The following is a 17,184-nucleotide window of genomic DNA, read 5'->3' on the forward strand; positions in this document are numbered from 1 at the left end:
AGTCTTCCACCCCCGTCACTGTTCCCACCTCGCCGCGAATAGTTCAATCTAAAACTCAGCCTCGTGAGGCACAGCAACCTCAAACGCGAGCCCAAACGCAACCTATGAAATCACATACCTTTCCTGTTGGCAGTAGCGTGCCATCAGCGAGCGCGGGCTCTCGCACAGGCACTGGAGGCGGTGTTGCTAACGCTGGTAATGGGGCTGACACCGTCTCAGGAGGCATACGAGATTGGGTGCGAGGAGATGATCCGATTGCAGTTGTTGGGGGTAGGATGACAAGCCCAATGAGGGATTAGGTGGTGCAATGAAAGTTTTTGCAGGCTTTGAAGAGTGAAAATATTGCGTTTAAGACGAGAAAAAGGAGTTGACTGAGTCGGTAGCGCATATTCAGTTTAGAATTTACAGTTTTGTTTGGGTCTTGATAATACATTTCGTTGTGGCATTTGATGTTATTTTTCAATATTTATATCATGTGGCGATATAGTAAATCCACGCACCTTCGCCTTAGGTTCTTTATTATCTTTCTCAAAGCATCGTATTAAGGAGTAACTGAAGTAAATCAAGGTCCTTTTGTTAATCATAACATGTCTCGAACGCTTCGTCATTCCATTGAGTGTTCTATCTTTGCATAAATAGGCGTAAAAAAGATTGCATCGATATGCGATTGATGGTCGAATGAAGGCATGCCATGTTTTACGATTAGGACATTTCGTACGCACTTTGTGCTCTAAGCCGGTGTATGATACACAGGGTCTGGCCAATCCAGAAGATGATAAACACAAGCATCACGCAGGAGTATCAATCCAAAGAAAGTCTGAGAGAACGAACGAAAGAGGAAGAGAAAGCTGCTGTATACGTATGACAGAAGGGTACGTAATAGCCGGCAGCTGGCGGAATAAATTATCAACAAGCAACGCCATCAGGATGACTCAGGAACAGATCGACGGACCGTCTATTGTTCTCCACGTCCAGGCACATTTCTTCCACTTTTTGCTATTGTCCTTCTGTTCAAAGAGTCCCTTATCCCTTACATCCAGCCCTTTGCTGTTCCCACAAAACAAAAAGACAATAGACACCAGTACAATGCACTTCGGACTCAACAGCAAATGCCCCACCACTGCACAACCATCGCACAAGAGCACAGACAGCGTCGTTTCAGACCTACGCATTTTTCGGTTTCCGCATCTTTCTTGCCGTCAGACTCGTTTCTCTCTTCTTTATTTGGGTTTTAATCAATTCAAGGCCTTGGAAGGTGCCTGAGTTTCACTTTGGTCAGAGACTCGTTTGATTTCCATACGTTGTCCAATATAGTCTGTTATAGCAGAGACCGTATTATTTGGGAATTGAGCAGCTGGTGACTTTCCTTTTTTTTCCTCATCTTTACCATCTTCATTTGAACTCTCACACTCACCTTCCCCTTCACGCAGCTCATTTGTTCCTAATCTCAGCTTGAAACTGCGTCTCTGAGCAGATATATAGTCATTACTCCCCTACTTTATTTATCGCCAGTAGCTAGTAATATCCGCCCATCAGAGAGACACACACACGTACAACACCACGACCTATCCGCACCACAACAGTATTCGTATCCTTCGCGAGCACTCGCCACTACTTCCGGATTCCCACACTCGCCACAGTCACATATAAATGCAAGTTTTGCCCTTTGTAGCCATACTTCCAACTGACCATCGCGTAGCAATTAGTCATCATGCCGACAAACTCTACCTCCCCTCTGAGCGTTAGTAGACCGGCTACCACTAATCCTGATGTTCATGTCTCGTCTCCTACCCGTCCGTCTTTCATGTCTCACAGGCGCGGTCTCCAATCTTCGGATTCAGCCCGTGATAAAGATCCCATGGAGAATCTTGAGGGTGTCCATGTCCGTGGTCATCATCAGAAGAGGGTGAGTATTTCGTCCCTTGCGGACCCCGTTGTCAATCATTCCAGGAGGGTGAGCTTCTCCAGTGAGGCTATCGGTGATGGCCAAAAGTCACCAATCTATCAGATTCCCCAGCGTTTGGGCCGTGGCTCCCTTTCCATCTCGCCCGAAACTGAGGTGTCAGACAAGAATTCCATTGCCAAACCCAGGGCTAAACCCCGGCCCTTGTCTTTCCAGGGCTCTCCTGCCGCTAGCCTCTTGAGCCCCTCCTCACAGTCCAAGTTTTCCATTACAGCTGCAGGTAAGGGTTTGACAATTTCCCCTTCTCTTGCCCGAAATCCCTCCTCTGGTTTTAAGTCCATTTGGTCTGCGAGTGCCACATTGCCAGATAACACATATTCTGGTTGGAACTCTCCAGTTAACAGTCCGAAAACTGTTGGTTCTGACTCGGGCACAATTGGTAGTGCGGCGCTCGTCGCAAAGAAAAGGGGCTTGTCCATCGCAATTGTTAAGGATAATGGTGGAGTTATACCAGTCACTCCCAGCTTGGGAAGTGCTGGGTTCAAATCACAAGGGACTGCATTGGAGGGTGCGGAAATGAAGATGATCTGTGCCTCGAAGAATGATAGGGAAATTGTTCATGCTACGGCAGCTTCTGGACTTATCACCGGCAAGCTGGATAGTGCAAAGAGTTCAGGCTCAAAGAAGGAGAGTAAGTGGCTTTAGTCTTATCATCAAAAATGTTAAGTAAGAGCATGAACACTAACAGATGATGTAGTCATACTCTGCAAGTTTTACCACACCACAGGTCTTACGTGTACCTCTCGCCCTTGCCGCTTTGTTCACGCTCTGTCATCAGCCAAGTCCCCATTGCCCACTGATGACATCTCTCAATATGCTATGCTTTCCCCCACTCGCCCCATTGATCCGACTAGTGGTACTTTTGCTTTTGCCCAGCAGCAGATCAATCAGGTACCCAAACAGCTGAAAGTGGATAGCGGTGGAATTGATCAGGACGACGTTGAGATGGGCGAAAGAGTGGTATTAAAGGATCAAAACGGTCAGGAGGTGACTGGTCAGGTGTTCTTGATGTCTGGAGGAGGCAAGGGGGCTGGCGGTAAAGGCAGGAACAAGTACAAGAGTGAGTAATACTGCTGAACATTAGCAATATACCTGACGTCGCCGGAAAGCGGTTCCTTGTAAGGACTTTGCCGAAGGCCATTGCCCATATGGCGATTATTGCTCTTTCCTTCAGTGAGTGTTTCATCCGTGCATGTACTGTATTTTATCTTACGGGGGGCTAGCGACGAAAAGACGCGGAACGTACTGCCTACCGACGATAAATCCTCCCGTACTAAGGATCATAAGCCCAGCAAGGCTGGTCACAAAGATTGTCTTGTCCCTTCTATCAGAGTTGGCCCTGATGTCATTCACAAATCTCGATCGAGTGGACTTTCAGCTTTTGGAACCCGTTTTTCCCAGATCGCAGTACAGGTTGACCGCTCCAGGGAGACCGTTGCGGCTCCCACCCCAAGGCGCGCAGTGTTTCCTGCTAGTTCCGCCACCCTCAAAGCGCATACGCCTCCTGTGCCTACTAGTGAGCCAGCGTCTGTTCCCATGGCTGTCGTTACTTCAGCGCCCCCCAAGTCAAACGCTTGGTCTAAAGGTCCTCCTGCTCCCATCAAGAAGATTAGAAGCCTCAAGAAAGTCACCATCGCTGATATGGGCCATAAGCGTGATCTCAATGTCAGTTTAGATGCGCCTCTCAAAACCCCTACCTCTGCTGGGCCTCTTGCCGTACCCCTGTCAGCCATGTCTCTTTGGACTGAATCGGATCCTGCTACGCCTTTCGATCCCATGACACACAGAAAGAGGATGTTGGAGATTGAAGAGCAGGCCAAGAAGAACGGGCATAGTAAGGTCATGCCCAAGTCAAGCCTTGTAAACCTTGCGTTTGACTCTTCCCCTGCTCCGAGTCAAGTCTTTACCCCTTCCGAGTCATTCCTCCCCTTCATGGCTCCCACTTACCCTTGGGGGATGCCCATGTCTCCCGTTTCAGTCGGAGCTTACCAGGATCCTTCGATTCCTGACATTGAAGGAGGTTTGGGCGTTATTTGGACACCGACCGGCTGGGCTGTTCAGGACGTTGCTATGAAGCACGCATTGAGGAGTACCGAGATGAAGCAGAAGTTTGAAAATGCGAAGGGGAGAAAACCTATGAGTTATTACAGAAGTATGTCGCATACCCCATATCTTTCGGCCTTACTGACCGATGTATTGCATAGCTCGTCCTTGCAAGTTCTTTGCTGAAGGACACTGTCCTCACGGTGAGGAATGCACCTTTCTTCATATTATTCCAGCTTCGTCTCCCGAGCCGCTTTCGTCATCCGACAGCGATTCAGCCGACTACAAGCCCAAAGGGCAAGGCAACAGGCGGCTCAAGACCTTGCCATGCAAATTCTTCAACTCGGCGGCAGGGTGCATCAATGGCGATGACTGTGCATTCCTCCACACTCGAATTGTCCCAGAGTCGGCTCCACTTGTAGCGAGACCTAGACCTTGGAGAACGAAACCTTGCAGGCATTATCAGCTTGGAAGGTGTATGCTGGGTGATGCCTGCCACTTCGCCCATGTGGACGATCCTACTTGGATAGCGTCGGGCCGGAAAACTGGAATTATGACACCTGTCAAGGTTGAAAATGCACTGGAACAATTAACAGCTGAGAAAGTTGAGATGACTATCAAGCGGATTAGGGAAATGAGTAAAGAAAGGAAGGAGGATGACGAAGAGGATGATGAGGAAGACGATATACAAATTGTGAGTTAATCTACTTGATTCTTGTTTAAGATTGTGATGTTGAAAGCGCAACAGGTAACATACAGCACATTGAGCCCCTCGACCTCCAGTTATGGTTCCTCGTACGCTGTGTGAATGACAGGAGCTCCGTATCCTTGCTCTGAATATAGTTTAAATGAGTACACTATCCTTCAATTACAAAGATTACAAGTTTGCAGTGGCTTTTTTTTCTCTTTTTTTTTCAGAACTGAACAGAGCGATAAGGTGACGGAAATTATGATTTGTAAAAGTACACTAGATGATGTGAAATGGACGTCTAGCAATGGTGAAATGCAGTATGCAAGGCATGCAAAACAACCACATGAATAAATAGTTCCATCGACGAACGACAATGCCCACCTAAATGCTGACGGATTTTGGTCGTCAAAAGGAGGGTGCGCAATAACAACAAACAACGCAACTAAAACAAACAAAGACAAAAAAAGGGGTTCGGCTCGGAATGTTGATACGGTTCAGTTACCCGATAGGGAAGTTATATATTACGTAATATGACATTGAGGGGGGAGGTCGGCCGGTGCATAACTGGTTACAAAACAACACGTCTAATAAACTCTTTTATTTATGCCTAGGCCTGTTTTCCTATTCTTCTTTTTCTCTTCCATTTGTCATTTTCTGCAATTCGCGTACTTTCTTGCGCCTTATATCCCTCCAGCCGACCACATCACGCTCTTTTAACGCCCACTCTCTTTTACTGCATATCTCAACGAGATAAACGAAAAAGAAAAACGTCCGTTAGATTTACAACTTCACGACACGTCAAAGAACTACCACGATGCTCGCTGCTTTTGCCCTTGCCGTTTTACCTCTGCTCTCATGTGAGTGAATGCTATTCCTACTCCTATTCTGGTCCATCATCTTTATACAGTATTAACTCCGCGTATTACCGTTCTTACCTATTTTTGTCACGACGCGCGACCCTCCTTTCATTCTGTCACACCCGCCATCTGTCATCTGACTGGTTGAAACTCCCTTCTGTTCAACATCCATCTGTAAAAACAGCCGTCATTGCTATTGATGGATGCACCCGAAATGCCACTGTGCAGTCTGGTGACACTTGTGACTCCATTTGTAAGTAACGTTTCTAGTCGTCGCTTTGTTTTACATACTGCGCGTCTGGAGGCCATGGCTTGGCACGCTTGGGACACGTGTGCTGATAACGTGAATCTTATTGCCTCCTTTGCGTTTCTCATTTTCCAACCGTCATCTTACGACTCTACGATGTTTTTTTCCCTACCACTGTGATTGCCGACGTCCACTGATGACTGCTCCCTACGCGTCGCGTCAATAACTGCGCACAGCTCGTCAATACGGCGTTTCCACCTATCAGCTTGCTCTTGTGAATGATGCCACTATCGATGAGAACTGCGACAACTTAACTCCCGACGAAACTGTTTGCCTCGGTATTGAAGGGCAAGACTGCACGAAGGTCTACACCGTTGTTGCCAACGAGTAAGCAGTTGAGACGTCGATCGACCGAATACTGCTAATGTGCCCGCTTAGTACCTGCGCATGGGTACAGGAGATGTACGGTATCAGCAACGAAACCCTCTACGCCAACAATCCCCAGATCGACGCCGATTGCGAGAACATCTACGTCGGCGAGGTCCTCTGTGTTGACACTGACGCTTTTTCTTACCCCTCTTACAATGAGTCTCTTTACAACGTGAGTTTTCGTGTCGGGGGGCCTTTACTGGCGCTCATGGCTATCTATTCGTAGGCCCTCGCTTGGACCTACCTTCCTTACTGCGATGAGTAAAAGGTCAAACTTACTCTAGTATTCTCTCAAAGCCCTTGTACCGTTCCGACGTACAGCTTTGTATTTCATCTTATTTGCTTATTATTTAGTTTGTTCTTCATACCCTACGCTCACCTGCAATCTCCTTCCTCATGTAATGAGGACAATGTAGCTATAAGGAGGCATCTTTTTGTTTTGCATACCCGATTTTGTGAAGAATAACGATGAACGGACACTCTGGGAGTATCTATAAGTCGTAGAGGCACTAGAATTGATGAATGTCTTGATGTTTTTTCATAACGCCAATTAATTGTTGACACTGGAGTTACTGGTATGAGGAGCAGCAATCAGGAGATATTCTGGAGTAACGTATTACCGCTCCGAAGCGGCTATAGTTTTTGATTGGAAAGGGGTAGGTGGGAAGAAGGGTTGTACAGAGTGAAAGATGCAGCGTTACAGGTGAAGGTGGTGATCATCACCCAGATTACCAGCAGTCTGCAATAATAAGGACTCACTGATATCACCCAGCAATGTGACAGGTTTGAGCATTCAGTATTTTGTTGATGAATACCCCGGGAAGGCCCCTGGCGGAGAGCTCTATCTAAAGCCACCCGTATGATATGGTACTCACCTGCATACATCCTACGAGTACAGCATAACACGCGTGGTGGAACAGATTTACGCAGAAACGTGCACATATGAGTGTCGAATTTATGTTGCATTATACATTTTCCATCCGCAAGTCTCGTTACATGTGAACGGAACGAGGTAAGTAGGAGCTCCGAGGATGGAGAAAAGATCCCGAGCGCGAACGAATAAGTAATAATAAATTGATATGGCTGTCGGACTTGGCCGTTGATATGACGAATGATGCATGATGTCGCGAGCTCGGATCCTCATTCGTCATCCTTTATTTCCTCTACTGGCTTATATATGACTCCTGCACCGGTACGCTTCTGATTACCCGAGCCCGAGGAGTTCCTTATATAGCTTTCCATATTTCCATATTCTACATTTCCTTTGTCCTTTATTATATATCCATTTACCTTCCAAACTGAACAATCTGCCCAGACTATCTTCCTCCTTCAGGTTTCTTTCCACGACCAGATACAGAATGTCTACACCAACCGTAACTCTAAATGATGGCGTCAAAATCCCCAAAATTGGATTTGGCCTTGGTGAGTCCTCCCTGGCTCCTGGCGCAAGGGGTACCATGAGGCGCATCATCCGCTGACTTCCCATTGTTTGTCGTTGTTACGTAGGTACCACCCACTACGCCAAGGAATGCGTTGAGCATCTCGTCTCAGCCTTAAAGACTGGGTACACTTACATTGACTGCGCCCAAATGTACAAAAACAGCAAGAGCGTTAAGGACGCCTTGGAAAAGTGGGGCGGTAAGAGGGAAGATATTTTCCTTTTGCAAAAGTGTGAGTACATCATACCGGCCATGTGCCTTTCCCCTCCTTACTGATGGGAGATAGGCGGCAGCGGCGGTGGAGACAGTGAATCGGAGAAGAACCCCAAGGTTATCCTGAAGGGTTTGCTTCAGGAAATGGGTGTTGATTACGTTGATCTTTGTAAGTTGTCCGTGATTTTGTATGTAGAGTTCACCTTTTGACTGAATACGTAGATCTTCTCCACTCTCCACTTGTAAGAAAGTTTTTTTGATATAGCAACGTACCTACTGATATTGGCAACAGCTCTTCGCTCCCAAGTACTCTATCAACGAAGCATGGGCCATAATGGAGGAAATCAAATCTGAGGGCCTTGCCAAGTCTATTGGTGTCAGTAACTTCAGGGAGGAGGACCTCATGGAGTTGCAAAAGACTTGGAAAATTGTTCCAAGTGTCAACCAGGTTGGTAGTTCATACCTTGAGATTAATCCGGTCGCCATTGACAGTCACCGTAGATTGAATTCCACCCTTACAACTACCATGCCGACAACATGGTTCGTCTCCAAGATTTCTGTCACTCTAACAAGATCACCATCCAATGCTACGGCCCTCTCACTCCTCTCACCAAGGTTCCTGGTGGACCCGTTGACTCTGTAGTCAAGAAAATTGCGCAAGCCAAGGGGTACGAAGACTCACAAGTATTGCTGAACTGGGCCGTCCAGAAGAGTCAGGGTGTTGTCGTAACCACCTCGGCCAACGAAGGTAGACAGAAGTTGCAGCTGGAAGCCATCACTGAGAAGGGAGAGCTCACTCAAGAAGAAGTAGATGAGATCAGCGAGGCAGGCAAGAAGATGTTTGTCAGGGCGTTCATGCAACAAGTCTGGGACAAGGCCAGGAAGTAAGAAGGTCCTTGCAGTTAAAATATCCAAATATAACCAGAATGATGCAAAAAGTCGTAGATGTAGATGCATTGACAAGTTAGGCTTGTGCTGCTAGTCCACAGGATCCCAGCCTACATTCCTTTCTGTATTCTGTTATCACATTGTATTATATTTACATCTTTTCTTATTGCTTACATGTACCTATTATTATGGCATACTATTTTAAGCCCTATTTGTTAACTTGGACGACGCAGATGATGTTGTATGATGGAATGCTACAACTCGATATCATCTAAATACGTATCACTCCGTCGTCGGCTCGGACCCTCAGCTTATTTGTGGCAGTTATTTGTTTTTTTTTTTTTTTCATTTCCAAATTTCTTATTTATGTTTTTTTGCAGTTATTTGTATTTATTAACATTCATTTAAATTTCCTAATAATTTCGTTTTTTCTCGCTTTTTTATCTTTTCCGTAATTAACCATTTGAAAGGGGAACTACGGCGCAGTATTAAAAACTATTAAAAATGAAGTCTTAAAATCGCTCTTTTCTTCACCTTGTCATTCCCGACGGCCTGTTTCCACCTTCTGCAGCATTCTGATCCTTCGCAGAACCAGAGACATCCTCCCTATAATTACTCTCGCCCTAACTTTCCCAGCTTCTTCTTCCAAAGGCTGACCTGCTCGTCGGTTTTTCCCTCTTAATAACAGACCACCGCTAGAGATCAGTTATTTGTAGTCAACTTCTTCGGCCACGTTGCAGCTATATTATTTTTACATCATCAAGAATCCGGCGTCCTAATCCTTGAATATTGAGATCTAAAGCTATTCGGCAGTACATACTTAGTCGGCAGTTAAATATATGTCCAGCGTTCTACTCAGCGAACAAAGGAAGGTTGGAGGTTGTGAGGTAGTTAGGTTATAGGCGGAAGTAAAACAGTGGAGAGCCCCTTATTCGCGTTTTTTACCCTCCTGCCTGCACAATCCCGCACGCAGCCACGAGCCGAATGATACCGAGCCGTGCCTGATCCGTACTTCATCATCCAGGGACAGCGTCTACCAGCAGGCGGAGAAGGCGTATAAAGTTATGGAAAAGTTTTTTTTAGAAGATCGTGCTTGTTAATGGATCTTTGGCGAGAAGCATTGCATATCATATGCAAACAAAATGCATTTGCGTTGTATGTCTTTTCTAAGCACTTCCTTATGCATCTGAATTGCATTCCAGGCCATGTCATCATATGAAATCTGTGCTGTATATGCATTAGTCCTTGCTCATGACGGCAGGCGTCGCAAACTATATCCGAATTCGGTCAGAGGTCGCGGAATCAAACTGTGTTGTGGCCCGGTGCGGTGGTGGCGAGGCGACGGGCGGGTACGGAATAAGGAGAAGAGAAGAGCAAGACGAGCTGGTGTGGGAGTACATAGACACGTACCTATACGCGTACAGACATATATACTTAGCATAGACCCGCTGAAACAGCAGTGTCCACATTACCCCGAGAAAGCATCCGTGGAATTATTTCTACAGTATTAGCTGCACTTGTAGAAAAAAAGGAGAAAGCAAAAAGGCAAAAAGACCGGGGTGCGCCGGTTGCAGAAGAAAGGCTTGAGCAGGATAATTATAGCTCATCTCAACCCTTGAATGATCACTTCTATCTCAGATACATCTCAGCGCTATAAATATATATCTTCTTTTCCCACTTTTTATTTATCCGCCTTTCTCCCCTTCCGATCTCCTACCTTACATAACAGTCCAGCATCGCACTTCTCCATACTACACCACACCGCCTCTGTCAACGACATACACACCCTATAAATGAGATGAACAAGGAAGAAAGCTGGAGGAGAGAAGGCATATGGGAGCGCCAGTGCCACGCTGGGCCATCCAGGCTCAGGGACGAGCCAGAGCATGCCCATTATGCCGCGAGAGACACTGCAAGCCGAAGCAGCAATGAGGATGGCAGCAGACGACGGCATCATGGACCAACTAGGACACGACGCCAAATACGGCAAAATCAAACTTTACACCTCTCCACCATTCTCCCACCACTATTCCTCCTACCTTTTCTTGGTGTCACTTCAGCTGCTCCAGCAGTCATACCAGCTCAGCCCACTCGGCTTCGACTGCCTTCTATTCCTACTGTCTTGCCGACTGTCACCACTACACTTCAGCCTACGCGCACCCTCGACAAACGAGTCAAATATCTGACATCGGTGATTACACCCTCTGTCTTGCCCACTGAGATACATTTTGTCGACGAAACGACTTTACCGTATCTGTTGACCCAGCATGCGGATGGATCGTGGAGAAAGGCGGAGGCTGGATGGTTCCTTTATGGTCGAAGAATAGCGGTGAGTCTCTTCGCATCCTTCGTATTTTGATTTAAGTCTCCGTTATGCTGACAGGCTGTTCAGTTGCCAACAGATAAAGCGACTCCGTCCAACGATGATGAAGATCACACGGAAGACGCTGCAGAATCTGTCACGAATCGAACCGTTTCCATCGACAGCGATAATGCGATGCTCACCAATGGTAGCAATTCATCTGTTACTGCGTCAAATGCGACTAGTACTGCTGTACCCTCTTTTGCTGTTGAAAAAGCCTTACCAAATGGGTCAGTTAGGCCCTTATCGCTCGATGAATGTTTTAAGGCTAACGATAAGTGACGTAGGTGGGGATACTCCTCGAATCGTACTAGCATCTACAAAGTGCCACTTATAGCAGTTGCGAGTGTGATTATGGCCATTGCAATTGTTGTCCTCATTATCATGTAAGTGTCTACATTTCATCTCGTCGCCTCATCGCTGACGTGCTCTTTCGCAGATACGCTCTCAATAGGCGAAAGAAACATCGCAAACAAAAACGCGCCAAAGAACGACTCCGCCGAAAAGCTCTTGCAGCCGCTGGCCTTACTGAAGATGACATCAAATGCTCGACAGCTGAAACCGCATTCAAGGAAAAACTTGCGGAGATGGAACGGAAACACAAGGCAAAGAAGAAGAGAGATGGACAGATGGGATTGGCCAGGAGTAAGGTTAAAGGGTGGAATGCAAGATTAGGAACCGTCAGACGTAGAAAGGGAAAGAAGGAGGAGAAGGAGCATGACGCGATGAGTTTGAAAGAAAATAAAATAATGGAAGAGGACATCTTCGAACGGGAAACTGTGGAGCAACCAGAAATTATAGTGTCACCTCATCTTGTCTCGCCCCCTTCCCCAGCACCTTCACAGACTCCTTCTGAGCAACCAGCCTCTGTCGAAACTTCGGCTCCCCAATCCGATACTTCATTCCCAGTATCGCCTACGCCATATTTTCCTCCCGCATATCGACCCGCATCAGTCCGTTCAATCCCAACCTCCACAGCAGGTCCTTCGCGCCCTTCAGCATCTGCTCATCCTCCTTATGTATCATCTGAGAGTTCTGCACAGAACTCTTTGGCAGGAGAAAAGACCCAAGCTCCTGGTTACTATCCCGCGCCCGCCACAGAAGACGGAGAGATTGCCCTGGCGGTCGCTTCTCGCGCCGATGGTAAAGCTCGACTTGTTGAGCCTCCTGCTGTCACAGAAGAGGAGGATCCTCATCTGAGGATGAATCACGTTGCAACGGACGATAAACGCGTGCTGGAAAGATTGAGGATGGGTGGATCCGCTCCTCCACCTGTCCAGACAGAGGCTGAAGAGGGTCCAACTGCGCCGGTTGTCGATGTCGATGATGCTGGGTTCGAGATCATCCCTACCATTCCAGAAGAAGATGAAGCTGTCCGTACGAGTAGGGAATCGGAAAGGGAAGGGTTAGCGTTTCCACCTCCACCACAGCTTAGTGCAAGGCTGGTACAGTTCCATAATCTGGATAGTCCTGTACCTTCTGCTCCTCCCATTACTTCACCCTCCGCTCCTGACCATCAGTATACGACGCCTTCGGCGCCGCCGCTGGAAGTACCTGACGTGGAACCGTCAGCACCGCCTCTAGCGCTTGATGCGGAGATAAATGGGCCGTCTGCCCCACCACTGGGATCTGATGTCGACTCGGAATTAGAGGCGGGCCCTGATTCGTCCCACTCTTTGCCCGGGAGTCATGCCTCGACGGATGCCTCTACAATGGGCCAATCTGATCCAGATGGGATGGTATCAGAAGAAAGACCGGAGAGTATTGCTTCATCGATTGCCTCTAGTCGAAGCGGAAGTGTTCAGGGCGTCCAAGGTGTTTTTCTACCTCGTTACGAACCATGAACTAGCGCCCTAGAACATTTTGGGGCCTAGCATCATTTTCCGGAAGTTCTGTTCCGCTTTTTTTTTGGTTTTTTTTTGTCTTTTTTTCTGGCTTCGTCGCAATTTTTCTTCTATCATATATTTTTGGCTATAGGAGGGGAATTTCCTTCTGGTTCATGAGGTTTACAGCTCGTTATATATTAAACAGGTTGATGTTGTATAATGCAGCTTCGAAGGGGAACTTTCTCAGCATGTCATGTCTTATGTCTGTTCGCACTGTCGAGTGTAGTCAGTTGATTCCTGCTGCATCAGTCAGATTATTCTACATAATAAGTGTTGCAGTCAAGGAGGCTGTTTGCAGGTGCAACGCATGGATAATAATAGTTAACGGAAGAAACAAGACTCTGTCTGAGTCACAGCAAAAAAGACGAAATTAGAAAATCAACATATCGTCCGTCACGGTTTTGTTTATCGCCGAGGTGATTAATTATTTGATTCGAACGTCGCGTCGCCTGCTCCCTTCTCCGCCCTCCACTTTCCATTCTCCAACCTCCCAAAAGCATCTGTTTTCCTCCCAGGGGCATTTGTTTTGCTCACGTGCGCATCGCCCTTCCTTCCCGTATCCCACGCGTCATCAACATGGAAACGGAGTTGGTCAACCACGGCGACGTCTTTAGCTCTTCACCGGGCAGAGCTCAAGAACACGAACAGTACAAGCGTACAAAATCGGATAACGCCAATAGCTCTGTGGAGACCAGGTTCATCTTCGGGGGGGACAAAGGCCAGGTATCAATAGGAAGCATGTTCATCCCCAAAAAGAAACCGCTTGGAATGACGAGGCGACAAGTTGTTCCCACCGGTTCTCTGAGCTCTGTTGGTTATCAAGGGGCTGCAGAAACCTCTGCTACGGACCTAAGGCGGCAACGCCAGATGGGAATGGATAAGGGTGAGAATGAATTAAGAGCCTTGGGTCTGACCTCAAGAGCAGAGTTCGAAAACGGCAAAGAGGAACGTAAGGCGGGGAAAACCCGAGAACGAGATCAGGACAAGCGGCGATTTCAGAAAGGGGCTTTACACACTTCGCGTGTATCCAGGTCTTGCTCCGCGGCCCATGATTTCTCCGACGAGTCAGACACAAAAAGTCCAGAAAGTTTCAAGAAGAGATCTTTGTTGTCATCAAATCGAGAGGCAGACAGAGTGTTTGAACAGCTCCTAGCAACAGAGCAGAATTTGGAAAAATTGTACAATCAAACAACATCAGGTGCCAGAAGTGGTGTCACTTCTCGAAAAGCTGTTGATGCGACCAGAAAGAAAGGCAAAGGACGAGAGTCTGAGCCTGTAGATCTAAGGTCTCCTACAAAGCCAACATCAGCATTCAAAAGCAGTAACCGTGGGACTACATCGAGCAATAGAGCCGAATCTAATGCCAGGCGCTCCAATGCTCTGAGACCAACCAGCTCTTCGCGATCGCGCTCTCCTCATAAAACCAAGGAGACATCCAAGACCAAGGGGAGAAGTACCCTCGATGGCGTACCGCGTAATCGTCTTGTTTCTGTTACTAAATCAGAAATCAACGATCGTCTATCATCTACGGTCGTTGAAGTCAGCGACACCGAGAATGATGAAGATGATGAACTTGCGTTGGGGAGCACACCACCCAAGCATCAATCAGAAGGTTATAGAGACAAGGCTTCAGCTGCATCCAGTTCGTCACTGTCCAATGGGAAAGCGAATGACGTGGATGCCTTCAGTTTGATGTACGGCTCCCAGGCGCCCACCAAACCCATCAGAAATGGAAGGCGTCTGGGCAGAAGAGACAGCGACGTTCTCGTGTCCCCTTCAGACGAGTCAATGGTCTTTACGCCAAAACCTTCAAGATCCCTTGCAGCGTCTAAGCGAGCCGATAGAACCATCAATACTACTAAAAACAAAGCGACAAAACGAAGGTCGTCTAACTCTTCCGATAATGACGAAACCGTAGTAAGAGTGGGCAAGGGTAAAGGGAGGCCATTGAGCGTGGAAGACTCCACGCCAAAATCCAGGAATATGAAATACACACGAGAAGGTGCTTCTAAAGCAGATGTGAAAGCACAGCATGAAGACAGCGATGACGACTATGTTATTCACACGAAAAAATCACCTGTGAAACGGAGAAAGACAACTGTTTCTCAGCGATATGGCAAAAAGACCATCAACTCAGACGACGAAGACACAACACCTGCTCCCTTTGTCCCTGAAAAACTAACACCAGAGACTCAAAAGGAACGCGAAGATACTACTCGACAGCCTTCAGTTAGAAACAATGACAAGGGATTTTATTTCTTTGAGACCTTATCATCAAACATGGATTCATCGGACTACGATGAATTTGACGACGAATTCTTGGACGGCCCGTGAGTTGTCTGATTAAAATATACCATTGAATAGTGCTGACCAGCCCTTAGTTCAATATTGGTCAATGCAGACGATGAATTGGATGCTGAGAAGATGGCTTTGCTGGGAGAAGATGAATTCACTAAGAAAGAACGGGAATATCTGTTGTCTCACATGGATTGGACCAATCTTTGCCCTGTGAGTTACGAACCACATATTCACAGATATGTCCTCTGACGCTCCAAAGTACTGCAACTTGCCTCTTCCCAACAAGCCTAGCAAACACCACGAATACCTCAAAGCTAAATTACACAAGTTATCCACTCCTGCCCCAACTGACGAAAATCCCAATGCCCGCGCGCTGAGTTGGCAAAAAGCAATTGAGTTCTGTTCTCTCCATCATGCTGAAACTACCATTATTCCTTTGGGCATACGTGCTGGTTTCCCAGTTGACATCGATTTTGGAAACCTGGACAGACGGCTAGAGACAGGATGGATCAGGAATGAGCTTGATAAAATTGTCAGACAGCCAGAGGAGAGCGCTGTTTTTAGAGAGGTGAAAAAGGAAGTAGAGGAAGTCGGGCGCATGAAGTGGAGCAGTTTGGCTCATCAGTCAAAGGAAGAAAGATTAGCAGCAGTCAAACCCGGGTAGTGAGTCGCGTGTGTGAAGTTTGTATTGCGCTGACAAAAGTAGCTATGGTGAGCTTGGGAGAATTATTATTACAGATCATTTCCAATTACTTCGCCGATTGAACTACATGATGCCCAATATCCCTCCAGCCAAATCAGCATCTGAACTCACTCAAGATGTTGTTACCGCCATCGATCCTCTTTCACCCTCCGACTTTATCGCCAATGTTCTCGTGCCTGAAGCTGCTAATTTCCTTATTATGCAAGACAGAGGGCGGGAAGGGTTTGATCAGGCGGCATACGAAGCGGCCTCCAAGACGAGAACAGAGAGCTCAAAGTATGGCGAGTGGAAGTTCCCCGAGGCATCGAAGAGTTCGAAGAGGGTGTTGGAGGATCTTAGGTCTGGCATCGACGATAAGAGAAGGAGGCTGGCGAAGATACGCGGGAAGAAGAAGATGAAGTCAGAAAAGGAGAATCTGGAGTCAGCAGGCGAGAGCGGAGATAGGCAGGAGGATTCCATCGTCGTCGAGGAATCGTCTAAGGAGGTGCATCGTTCTAGTAGCTTGTATGACAAAGGGTGGGAAGAAGATCATTGGAAATCGGCTGCCAAATTGGTTGATTGATGATGATAATAATAATGTACAGCGACAAGTATAATTGTGTTTTTATTAGTTGTATGTATGTCATTAACGAAAGACACTTCTACTCGTGGATGCGTCAGGCTCATAGGATCTTCTCATCAATGTTTAGGAAACTATGAGAAATTCCCAGCGCTAAGCCCGGGTACTGATTAGCTTGACCTGATGCGGTTGACGGATTATCACGATTGAAGACTTAAGTATGACTGGGTGAGCCGTTTCCAGATTGTTGCAAATGGTCATATTCTCAGGCGATCATGCTATGTTACCTTGACGTAGCTTTAATGTGGCCAATGGTACCACGAGATTACAATCTGACATTGTTTCGTCGTCCAGCCTACCCTCCTTCCATACTTTGTTTTCCATTCAAATGATTGATCACACCAAGTTTCTTCAAGAGAAGGTCAAGGGTTCATTTCTGAAACTGGTTCTAGACCCATCCAAACCATCTAACCAATTTTTCGGAACAGCCTGACTTGAGAATCTACGGTAAGTCAATCGAGCTTTTGGGAAGGGAACCATAAGAAGTGGCCATGGTTGCCGCCCATGCGTATGATTTGCGCGTGCTCCAAACATATGCGAGAATCA

At 47.0% G+C, this 17,184-nt stretch overlaps 6 protein-coding genes across 6 annotated transcripts in view; all 6 read left to right on the top strand.

Moving 5' to 3' along the window:
• The window catches only part of CNH01760 (glycogen storage control protein, putative), a 2,204-nt gene extending 1,746 nt beyond the window's left edge, over positions 1 to 458 (top strand). Inside the window, exon 2 of the mRNA XM_024657670.1 lies at positions 1 to 458. This exon is cut by the window's left edge and continues 453 nt beyond it. Within this exon, the coding sequence (XP_024513343.1) occupies positions 1 to 299 (299 nt within the window). The 3' untranslated portion in view covers positions 300 to 458.
• Positions 459 to 1,018: 560 nt separating this feature from the next.
• Positions 1,019 to 5,036, top strand: CNH01750 (expressed protein). The gene is made up of 7 exons (XM_024657669.1): positions 1,019 to 1,652; positions 1,700 to 2,594; positions 2,661 to 3,023; positions 3,073 to 3,136; positions 3,187 to 4,115; positions 4,168 to 4,700; positions 4,755 to 5,036. The coding sequence occupies exons 2-7, from the start codon at positions 1,712 to 1,714 to the stop codon at positions 4,812 to 4,814; spliced, it is 2,832 nt and encodes a 943-aa protein (XP_024513342.1). The 5' UTR covers positions 1,019 to 1,652; positions 1,700 to 1,711; the 3' UTR covers positions 4,815 to 5,036.
• Positions 5,037 to 5,307: 271 nt separating this feature from the next.
• On the top strand, positions 5,308 to 6,777 carry CNH01740 (expressed protein). Its single transcript, XM_572583.2, has 5 exons — positions 5,308 to 5,554; positions 5,739 to 5,807; positions 6,038 to 6,188; positions 6,240 to 6,402; positions 6,457 to 6,777. Exons 1-5 carry the CDS (start codon positions 5,512 to 5,514, stop codon positions 6,493 to 6,495), a joined length of 465 nt encoding a protein of 154 aa, XP_572583.1. The 5' UTR covers positions 5,308 to 5,511; the 3' UTR covers positions 6,496 to 6,777.
• Positions 6,778 to 7,392: 615 nt separating this feature from the next.
• CNH01730 (conserved hypothetical protein) lies at positions 7,393 to 8,859 on the top strand. The gene is made up of 6 exons (XM_572348.2): positions 7,393 to 7,652; positions 7,737 to 7,901; positions 7,956 to 8,051; positions 8,105 to 8,124; positions 8,175 to 8,330; positions 8,384 to 8,859. Exons 1-6 carry the CDS (start codon positions 7,589 to 7,591, stop codon positions 8,768 to 8,770), a joined length of 888 nt encoding a protein of 295 aa, XP_572348.1. The 5' UTR covers positions 7,393 to 7,588; the 3' UTR covers positions 8,771 to 8,859.
• A 1,303-nt stretch (positions 8,860 to 10,162) lies between these two features.
• On the top strand, positions 10,163 to 13,211 carry CNH01720 (hypothetical protein). The gene is made up of 4 exons (XM_572558.2): positions 10,163 to 11,099; positions 11,163 to 11,362; positions 11,420 to 11,518; positions 11,572 to 13,211. The coding sequence occupies exons 1-4, from the start codon at positions 10,569 to 10,571 to the stop codon at positions 12,974 to 12,976; spliced, it is 2,235 nt and encodes a 744-aa protein (XP_572558.1). The 5' UTR covers positions 10,163 to 10,568; the 3' UTR covers positions 12,977 to 13,211.
• Positions 13,212 to 13,469: 258 nt separating this feature from the next.
• CNH01710 (hypothetical protein) lies at positions 13,470 to 16,616 on the top strand. Its single transcript, XM_024657668.1, has 4 exons — positions 13,470 to 15,348; positions 15,400 to 15,526; positions 15,576 to 15,979; positions 16,023 to 16,616. The coding sequence occupies exons 1-4, from the start codon at positions 13,595 to 13,597 to the stop codon at positions 16,579 to 16,581; spliced, it is 2,844 nt and encodes a 947-aa protein (XP_024513421.1). The 5' UTR covers positions 13,470 to 13,594; the 3' UTR covers positions 16,582 to 16,616.
• The last annotated feature ends 568 nt before the right edge of the window (positions 16,617 to 17,184 follow it).

This window comes from Cryptococcus neoformans (assembly GCF_000091045.1).
Source record: "Cryptococcus neoformans var. neoformans JEC21 chromosome 8 sequence".
In the NCBI taxonomy this organism is placed as follows: Eukaryota; Fungi; Basidiomycota; class Tremellomycetes; order Tremellales; family Cryptococcaceae; genus Cryptococcus; species Cryptococcus deneoformans.